The following is a 10,125-nucleotide window of genomic DNA, read 5'->3' as shown; positions in this document are numbered from 1 at the left end:
TGAAGGTATAAATAGTTACTTTTTTATATTCAAATTTATTTTACTCTTGTAAACATTGCAATGGTTGTGAAAAAGTATATATTTTTTTTAGAAATCATTTAAAAAAAATTACTCAAAACGTAAATGATGTAAACTTCTTACATGAAACTATATATTTTACTGTTAATTTAGTTTGTTAAAACCTTATATTCTTTAAAGGTTTTCTCTTATTTCAGTAAAAAAATGTTAATGAAATAATTTGATTATTAAAATAAGCGTAAAAAGTTTCAACCAATTATTATTGTTAACCATATTATTTATACATTAATGAGGTTGCTAACTCTATTCAGAACATTTTTTTTTTCAACACTGACTTAGCGCACTCTGCTGATGCATTTGATAACTAATTCACGTTCCAATTAAGCTTCAGCATTATGCGGCATTGTGCGGCACTGAGTCGCATAATGCTCTGTAATTGGAAAACGCACGTAATGTTTCGTTGACTATGATGTAATTATATTATGTTCATAGGTACTCTATGGTACAGAACAGAATTCAGATAATATATGAGGAGGAAGAAAAGACGATATGTTATTAAAAATATATGTTGGAGTGCCTAAATAATCTCATCCATATATTTATTGCAAAGATAAGAGAGGACAGGAGACTCTAGACACCCGACACGGTCCTATTTCCTTTCAATTATTTCTTCATAATTAAGTCTTATTAAACAATAATATTGGATCAAATGGCATTGTGCCCTTTGTTTTGTGTTTTTTTCTGGGTATGAGTCATTTGCACTTCTCAAAATTTATTTTAGAACTCTTGATTAGCAACATAAACCATTTATAGCAACTTGATAAAAAATAGGAACGCTTTGCAAAAGTAATAATGCTATTTGTATTAGTTTGAATTATTACTAAATTCAGTAAATTGTAAAATTAATATTAAGATGCACAAGACAATATTTATTTCGCGTTACAAACGTGCAAATATAAAAGAATTCAAATTAAATTTTCAAAACACAAATTCTATTAAATGATACAAAATAAGGTAGTAACTGCTAATTTGTCTACCCTCGTATTTTTATGAGCACACTTCTTTGTCTTTAATGAGATATATTGATCTGTGACACACATTTCCACAACTCAATTGCTACAGGTAGTCGTTTACTTTAAAAAAATGTCTAGCCGTGATCAAGAGAAACAGCGGAATATAATCATAAGAAGCATTTTAGTGAATCTTTAATTTAAGTTTTGTGATTAGTTTACTTTGACTGAATTTTAAATGACGCGTTTTTCTCATTACAAAATGTCCTGCCCTGCGATTCTGTAACTCACTTCACGCACTCACACAGCTGTTTTCGCATCGGCGGTCTCTCTCAAATCAGTCGTGAAGCAGTCATTTTATGATTTGGCATTCTGAAAAGGTAGGAGCTTGTACTTTATTGTTTATCAGAATGCCAAATCATAAAATGACTGCTTCACGACTGATTTGAGAGAGACCGCCGATGCGAAAACCGCTGTGTGAGTTCGTGAAGTGAGTTACAGAATCGCAGGGCTGAACTGAAGTCGACTTCCATTCTGGAAAGAGCGAGGAACTTAGAAGACGATGAAAACCACACACCGAATTATCCACCAATATTGAATTTTCTGTTTATATCATTTTCGTGAAACTTTAATATATAAACGTGGGAAAAGATTTAACATAATGTCGGATTTTAAAAAGGAAAACGCGCGTTACTTCTTATTTTGAGTTTTAATTTCCACTAACGTCGTCCATATTTGGTTTGAATTGGTGAAATGTGGTCACGTGTTTTTGTTTTGTTTTAATTTGATTACTATGCGGGTCACTAAAAATCAAGTGTTAACCTGCCCATGGACGTAATGAAACAAAGGTTTTCCTCTCTCTCTCCCAAAGGGGAGGCTAATTTTTTTAACAGACGTTAGTAGATAGCTACTTGTAATCAATGTATATTTTCTAACTCAATGGTCTAAGCAAATTCAACTATTTATTATCAGGCTTAATTTAACTAAATTATTAAATCGTACGCACAACTAGTGAGAGTCTAAGTGCGGAAACTGAGTCCACCAACATTTTTACTCTGTCTTTAATCGTTAGCATCGAAAAAGCCATTGAAATTTAAAAAAAAATTTTTACTTCTATTATGTCGCTATTTACAGCCCTGAATTCTCCACAACGAGAAACTGCTGAAAAAGTATACTCCAAAGCACCACCCTCTCCAGAACTTACCATTGAATATGTTCGGTTGAGGAATGATGACGATGTATTGACAGATCCTGAAACACTAGAAAATCATATCAAGGCACTCAGAGCGGAAAGTGAGGCGAAAAAAAAGCAAAGTCGTGTAGATGACGACATATCTACTGACGAATTGGAAGAAAATGATGGTTTGTTTCATTTTGATAAACTTGACAAGACTTCAGTAGTATTAACTGTGTCTTCTGTATGATTTATTTATATTATTCATAACCCAATTTTTGTAGTCGTATCGAACTATCGTATAGAAACGTATCTTAGACCTCGCACACACTGCATAACTTTTTACATTTAATTTTCATACTTATTTACGTATTAGAACTTGCTCCGACTCGTCCATAAATATCATGTGGATATGTCCGGAGTAGTTGTCGCCCGGACCCGGCGAAAGACGCTAAGACCTAGATTTAAGCAAATAAAGTCACTTTTTAGGAAAGATTATTAGGAGATTTCACACTGCCTGCTGCTGCCTAGCTTTTCGGATCTGCCTGATCGCCTGCCTGATAGGTTCGCAACCTGGCAAACCTGGATAAGCGAGAGTTCAAGGGAGCACAATATCATTCTCGCTTATGAGGTACGCAGCAATTTCAAGTCACAGCAAGTACGAATGTAGTAAATATGTAATATGATAAAATTATGTGCATAATGTGCACAAACATATATTATGTACATATAGGTATATTTAATTTAATTTAGATCTTATTTAAAAAGTTAAGAATGAGTCATAAAATAACAGATGTTAAATTTGTACTTTGTACTGTATCTGTGTATCTTTTATGCATGTATGTATTTTTATGGTAGCTAGAGTTCCTTCTAAATCTATTAATAATAAATAAATAAAGCTCGACTGTCAACAGCAATTTATTGTTCAAAGTCCACAAGGACAGTCAGGCCAGTCACAAACCATATTTGTTACTGGACCACCAAATCATCAAACCTTCTTTGTTCAGCAACCGACCCAGCCAACAGGACCACAGACAATTCTTCTCCAAAAACCAGACCAGCAACCAGATAAACAAACCATTCTAGTACAGCAACCCGGGCAGCAATTACAGTCAAACCAGCCAGGGATAATGGTTCAACAACCTATTCAGTCAATGTCGAATAGCAATCAAGGCAATGTAATCACGCTTGTACCCAATCAAAGTAGTGGCCAAATATTAATTCCAATTCAACAAGGAAAATAGTATGTCTAAATTAATTGTTTGAATAATAAAAGACTAATTCGTAAATATTTATATTATTTTACTCTTTATTTATAATATTTTTAAAGAAAAATGGATGAAGAAACCTTTATTTCATTAAAGCACACACACACATGTATATAAAAGAAATACAAACACCACCGATTTTCAGTCGGCCCATACTATCTTGGAGTGACATCTATATACGAGTACACTGAACAAAATAAAAAACGTTTAACACTACTACATGTCGTAAAAAATAGAAAAAGTAACAAAAAAATAACAATAACAAAAAAAAAAAAATCAAAACAAATAATAGAAAAAATACGGGTTAGGGTAGGTTTGGATTTTTTTATTTAAATAACTGTTTCCGGAGCGCAAAATTGGTGGGGGGTAATTACTTCAAAATATAAGGTAAAAATAATACTAATAGTATGTCAAAACAGACATGTAAAAGCTCAGCCTAAGGTTAATTGACTCACAATTAATATATAAAAGTAGCTAATCACGAGAGAGAAAATATATGATCAAAAAGGAGATGTTTTAATAAATTTAAAGACAGCTCGTCTGATATGAATAGGTAAGGAATTCCATAGCAAGATACTTTGCACGGTGAAGGAGGAGTGATGGAACTCAGTTTTATGAGAGGGAGTTTCAAGAATTAGATTGTCTAAGGAACGCAATGATAATGCTTGTTATCAATTTAGAATAAATGCCTCTTTATCTTCATCATCTGATGAAGAACATGAAATTCAAGTGGGGTTCTATGAATCATTTTCTAGTGCTGAATGAGGTTTTAAGTTATTTATATGATTGAAATGATTTATATTAAATTAGTACATAAAGTAATTTACAATTGATTTTTTATTTTTACATGACATTTTCCTATTTAAAGAACCTGATATATAATAACATTCATTATACAAATCACTAATATACTTCATGTTCATTAATACCAAAGACATAAATAAAAATTAAACAGTATCAAGATCATTTAATCCAATTTCCGCAGTATTGCCCACAACAAATTTTTATTTCCCTATTGGCCATGTAGTTCTGGTAGAACTATGCTCGCGGTGATTTTCGTGGGTTCTTATCATTTAAGAGTGAACTCAGCAAAACCGCGAAATTCAAAACGAAAGAAGTATGCAGTTGAGCTAAGTAAACATAAAAGAAATTCAGGAAACCGTTAGGTACTGATGGATTATTTTGTTGTTTTTGTGTTTTTATTATTTAAGCACACTTTAACTATGCAGTTACGGGTATTGTCGCTTTATTTAGACACTTCTATACTTCGAAGCGCGATTTTTATTTACGAAACCTTGTATCATATTATATATTTCGTCATTCATTGCAACTTTCACAAAATTATTGAAAATAATTGCGAGATAAAAATCGGGTATTACTATAAATACAATTTATCATTTAATTAAGATTAGATTTTTATTTATGATCGCTTCATTGCATTTCCGCTATAAGAAAAATATCTTAAGTTAAAGTGCGTAAGTAACATAACAAATCACAATGAATTATTAAATAACTAATTAAAAGTTTTTAATTAGATTCTAACAAATATTTATCTATAAACCAACAAGTTTTCCACCAAATTGATTCAGTTTTTCGGATGCGGATCGAGTTATAGTGTTCAACAGAGATCCTGGTATCTGAAATAATAATAATCAAACTGTTAAAATATTCAGTTTAGAGACTTTTACAATAAGTTTGACATAAGGAAGGAAGCGATCAGATTTGTAGTTGGCTATATTTAACATTTGAATAAGCTGAAAAATGTACTAAATACTAGAAAGAATATTTTTATTATAGACCCATCAATTAGAACCATATTGAATCTCACCGCAATCAATGAATTGATGAAGGTCGATATCCGCTCCGCACCGCCGACAATGGCTCGACCAGTGTTATAAAATTTATCACCTGTATTTCCGTACTTCTCCTCTTCCCGTATTGTATCCACTATCGGCTTCGGCTATTAAAAGCATAAAAATATTATAAAAACATCTGTCATTGATATAAAGCGTTTTAATTCTTCACTTATGGTTTATCTAATGTATATATGAACTTTTATTTATATTATGCACAAAGCAATTCATATGTGTAATGTACTTTTTGGGTCAAGTATAACTGACTTTCGACCTATGGTTGGGAAAATTATGGCGCATAATTGAATACATAATTTGTATTGTTTATGAAGTTGTTTATAGTGTGACAGATAGTGTAAATAAAATATTTTTATCCTATGGTACCTGTAAAATACCAGCGGCAACATGCTGAACGCCTTCGTTGACAGAAAGCACTTTACTTCCGAATCCTTCAGATTCCAGCAATGCACCATCAATCTTAGTTCCATATCCCAACTGGAAATGAAAGAAATTATTTGTATCTAAATAGCTCACTTGTGGCTTATTAAGCGTAACATTTTCTATTTAAATGAATTTAATTAATGCTGTGGAAATTGTTCTTTAATCTGTTTAGAGAAAATGTAAAAGGTCCTTTAAAGCACGTATTCAAAAATATTTGCTTACTCGGGTTTTGTAATTGAGTATATCGTTTGCCGCTCCTATTTTATGATCCACTAAATTAGGTTTATTATTGTGTAGCGTGTCAACTCCAGGATGATTTTCGGGTAATAGGGGTTCAGCTAGATGAACATCAGAAGGCCCTTTAAATGCGTCCGGATCTTCATATACTGGAAGATCGACTTTAATAGGATAATCTACTGGAGTAGCAAGCGTTCCTATTGTGTATATCGACAGTAATAATAGTGTTGAATGCATTCTGAAAAAAAAATAGAGAATTTACAGCGTCGTCTAGAGAGTGTATTAACCAACATTTTAAAGGTAATTATGACGTGTCTTTTAGATACATATTATGAATCCTATGCTTTCATTCCGACAATCATAGAACAGGCAACACGATCATATCTTTAAGGGTATTCTTAATTAAACATTCTTATTTTAGTTAAGAATCTAGTAAATATATTTTAATTATTATTCGCCTTCCAGTCAGACAAAAGTGTTTAGACCATACCGCCTTGTCTTACGTATATTTTTCACTGGATTACACTTTTGTGGTGCTGCTAATAAAATAATGCTAATTCAATGGACAAGCGAATCACCCATTTTTAAAATACTAGCTGTTGGTCTACAGATTCAATCGGAACCTTTAAAGCTATATTCTTCTTTTCTTGAAATGGTCATTAGATAAATTAATTACTAGCAGGGCTGAGTTCGCCGTTCTGGAGTTAAACTATAATAGTCGTATTATATTAATCTCACTCTGCGCGGAGCTGTATAGTCACTATTATAATGTAATTATTTCATTGATTAATTCTTTGGCTACCATACTCTTTGTACAAAAGTCAGATGCCAATATTTTCGACATATTTCTAATATGATTTATTTATTAGTTGAATTGACCAAGTATTAATAATATGTAACACATTAATTTTATAAAAGTACAGTATGGAAAAAATGCCAGAAGTGACCCGCTGTTTTGGTATGTTCCCGGCAAAACATGCAACTTATTTAATATCTTTGGTCGGGTTGGGAATGGGAGGCATTGGATTAACTGGAATAGTGCTATACGGCCTAATAGAGAAGGCGGTAACAGCGTTTCTTTTCCAACATTCCAAAGGTCCAGTAGATGACACAGTGAAGAAATGTGTACTTCTAACAATTGGATTGACGTCTTTGCTCCTGACTATCGGCTGTGCCCTTATGTTTTTGGGAGCTACTTCCAGTAATCCCGGTCCCTTAGCAGTATCAGTATGGATTATATATGCAATGAACGTAATTGATATAACTCTATGTATCGCAGCTCCGCTGTCTTGTTTCTTTATGGATACGTTATGTGTTGTAAAAAAATTGTCGTTCTCATCAATAGTATTTTTGTTTTTATTATTGACTGTTTTTCTAGAACTCTGGGTGTACTTTATGCTTGTTGCAAATACCTATCTCATGGAAATTACATAAATAAATTATATAAATTTTTCAGCCTTAATTATTGGCATTATAATACCTATTTATTAGATATTTGTAAAAGAGATATGTATTACCAAATCATATCAATGACAAAGTTACACGCGTGACTTATCGTATAAGTAGGTACTATAATTATAAACAAATTAAATAATGAATTTAAATAAAATAATGTTAACATCACAATAATTAAAGTTAATTGCAATTAACTTAAGTAATGTATAAATCATTTACCTAATTAATCAATGAGATAAAAAAGCAAAGCAGAACAAATCCTAATCTCCATAGTCTTAATGCCTATTACTCCGGGTCGCGGCCCGGGGTGAAAATAATTGTTTCACTATTAGGCACGGAAGGCTGATTACCTTTTTTTTAAAAAGAACTCAGTGCAAAAGACAAAGACACTGTTTAGGATTATTTTATAATGGGCATAAATTCTAAATAATATTTCATCAAGCTTGTGTTAGTAAATTAACTGTGAGAGCTCGCTCACGTTTTTGGAAACAACGAAATCACATACGGAAAGCTTGGTATAAAAAGTATAAAATTAACTATTACACGAGATAATAGTTTCCCATAGATTCCTAGATACATTAATATATTTTGTTTTAAATATGTTTATAGTGGTTTACTGGTTTCGTGACAAGTGTTATTCATAAATTCAATATATTCGTTAGTTTGGTGATGTACCTTCATATAACTTTAAAATACATATGTGGAAGAAAATGACTCACCTTGTTAAGACACTGCTTTTAGTGTAAACTTACGTCTGCAGTGATTAAGTAACTCACTACTAACTAATTTCTGATGGCAAGTAGGGGCCGAGACTCACCTACTTTCACACGTTACGTCATGGAGCCTTGGAAGTTAGCACCGATGTGATATAAGGGTTCCCAAGTATTGCATCGCATCACTTAAGCTTAACGATAAGATGGGTCATCAGGGTATTTCTTGGCTTTGTTTTAAGCACCTACTTAAGGGAATATATAGGTATACTATGCACACAAGTAATAATGTAACAGTTTGGTAATTTAGTTTAATCTAAAAATCAATATGTTGTTACTAATTTGTCCCGGACTTGCCGATAGCGATAAATTTACTGTAAAATTTTTACTTTACTGAAAGTTATATCTCATAACTTTTATGACATACGCACTGTATGTAATAGGCAAATTTTTATGATAATTTTAGTTAGTTCTATTGCATAAAATATTACTATTGCACCCTTAACGCTACAAGGGTGGTAGCCAATAGGAAACATGTTCCATAACTCATAATAATATTAATAGAGATAATAATTAATTTATTGTTAGGCTTGAGAACTTTTCCTTCCAAGCGGTAGCTTCAAATTATTAACGTCTTCAATTTTTTTTTATTGCTTAAACATTATAAATAAACTATGGGTACAAAAATAAAAAGAAACCACAAAGGGGTTAACTACCGGAATTATTTTTCTCTGTGGAAGGCGAGGAAAATGATATTATCAAATTTCACTTGCCCAGGGGGTCTAGCCATATTGGTGTCGAAAAGTATTCTACATACACTACCGCTTTTGCGTAATTGTACTGTCGAAAACGCTTCGTTCGTAGCCAAGAGGCATGTCGATACATTACCGCAAAGTCGACAGCGTAGATGCGAGCTGCTGTTCGTAGCACCTTATTCCGTCATATTGTCTCTGGATTAAATGTATTCCTAATGTCACTTTTATAAACAAATAGAAGTTAAAACTTTACAATATTTTTGTAAATTTGCAATTGGAAGCTGCAAAAGGGACATTAGAATGTCAGCAAGGTTGGAACAATTTTCGATTTAAGTGGAATTTACGGAAGGTGCAAAGTGAATATATGAATTTTAATTGCATGTTTAAATTAATTATATTTTGTTTCATGTTTTCTCAGAAATTTAAGGCTACAAATAAATACAATATTTTGAAATTGCATAATCGCGATATATAATAATAATTAGTAGTACCTACTCATACTTTGATATTTTTAGGATTTGACCTCACAACTAATCTGCGAAATGAAGAAGCAACATATTTTGTTACCGCTTAGAAGAAACAATAGAAATAGTACCTACTGTGGATTGATAAATAAAGAGTGAAAATAAGGTTGACTAGAAGTTGATAAAGTCCAAGGAATTAAAAAACAATAGAAAAAAAACGTAGACTAGTGTGAACACTGAAATTAGAGTTTGATTTAAGCTTTAATTAGGTGTGGTGTTTGTGCTTGAACATTTTTAATGTCAATTTGTAAGCAGATTTATATAAAAGTGTAGATTTTATTAGTGATTTGCTACTAGTTGGAATTATCTCTGTTTATGTCCATCAAACAATTTCAGTTTAAGTTAGAGTCATAAAGGTTGATTGTTTATAATATATTTATAAAAAAGAGGGATTAATTAAAATTATAAAATAGAAATTTAGTCTTAAATTATAACCCTTAATCAACCTTTGACTCCATATTGATGCTCCAACATCTTAGATATAAAGTTAAGTTTGATGCTTATTTTAAGTTAATATTTATGTCAATTAACTTTTGGTTATATCAGTGATTTGCTACTAGTGAATATGTAAATGCAAAATCTGTTTAAGTAAGAAATGAATAAACATTGTATGTTATGTATTTGTCAGTTTTATTTTTGGTAATTTACCTGTCTTCTTTAGAAGGAAAAGCCATTAAAGT

At 31.7% G+C, this 10,125-nt stretch overlaps 2 protein-coding genes and 1 long non-coding RNA gene across 5 annotated transcripts; 2 read left to right on the top strand and 1 right to left on the bottom strand.

The window, feature by feature from the left end:
- The first annotated feature begins 560 nt into the window (after nt 1-560).
- Nucleotides 561-3,491, top strand: LOC125062272. 3 transcript variants are annotated; one of them, XR_007119221.1, is made up of 3 exons: nt 561-763; nt 2,163-2,390; nt 3,210-3,491. It is a non-coding gene; the product is annotated as an uncharacterized LOC125062272 (long non-coding RNA). The 3 variants fall into 3 exon arrangements; XR_007119222.1 differs by lacking the exon at nt 561-763 and adding an exon at nt 1,014-1,140; XR_007119220.1 differs by lacking the exon at nt 561-763 and having other exon boundaries at nt 1,911-2,390.
- A 926-nt stretch (nt 3,492-4,417) lies between these two features.
- LOC125062258 lies at nt 4,418-8,407 on the bottom strand. Its single transcript, XM_047668051.1, has 5 exons — nt 8,176-8,407; nt 5,987-6,239; nt 5,708-5,818; nt 5,299-5,430; nt 4,418-5,107 (listed from the first exon to the last, which is right to left on the bottom strand). Exons 2-5 carry the CDS (start codon nt 6,236-6,238, stop codon nt 5,024-5,026), a joined length of 579 nt encoding a protein of 192 aa, XP_047524007.1. The 5' UTR covers nt 6,239; nt 8,176-8,407; the 3' UTR covers nt 4,418-5,023.
- On the top strand, nt 6,783-7,527 carry LOC125062262. The gene has a single exon (XM_047668057.1). The coding sequence runs from the start codon at nt 6,926-6,928 to the stop codon at nt 7,433-7,435; it is 510 nt and encodes a 169-aa protein (XP_047524013.1). The 5' UTR covers nt 6,783-6,925; the 3' UTR covers nt 7,436-7,527.
- Nucleotides 8,408-10,125: the final 1,718 nt, after the last annotated feature.

Source organism: Pieris napi, chromosome Z (genome assembly GCF_905475465.1).
Source record: "Pieris napi chromosome Z, ilPieNapi1.2, whole genome shotgun sequence".
Classification (NCBI taxonomy): Eukaryota; Metazoa; Arthropoda; class Insecta; order Lepidoptera; family Pieridae; genus Pieris; species Pieris napi.
This window is presented reverse-complemented; position numbering and strand designations above follow the sequence as displayed.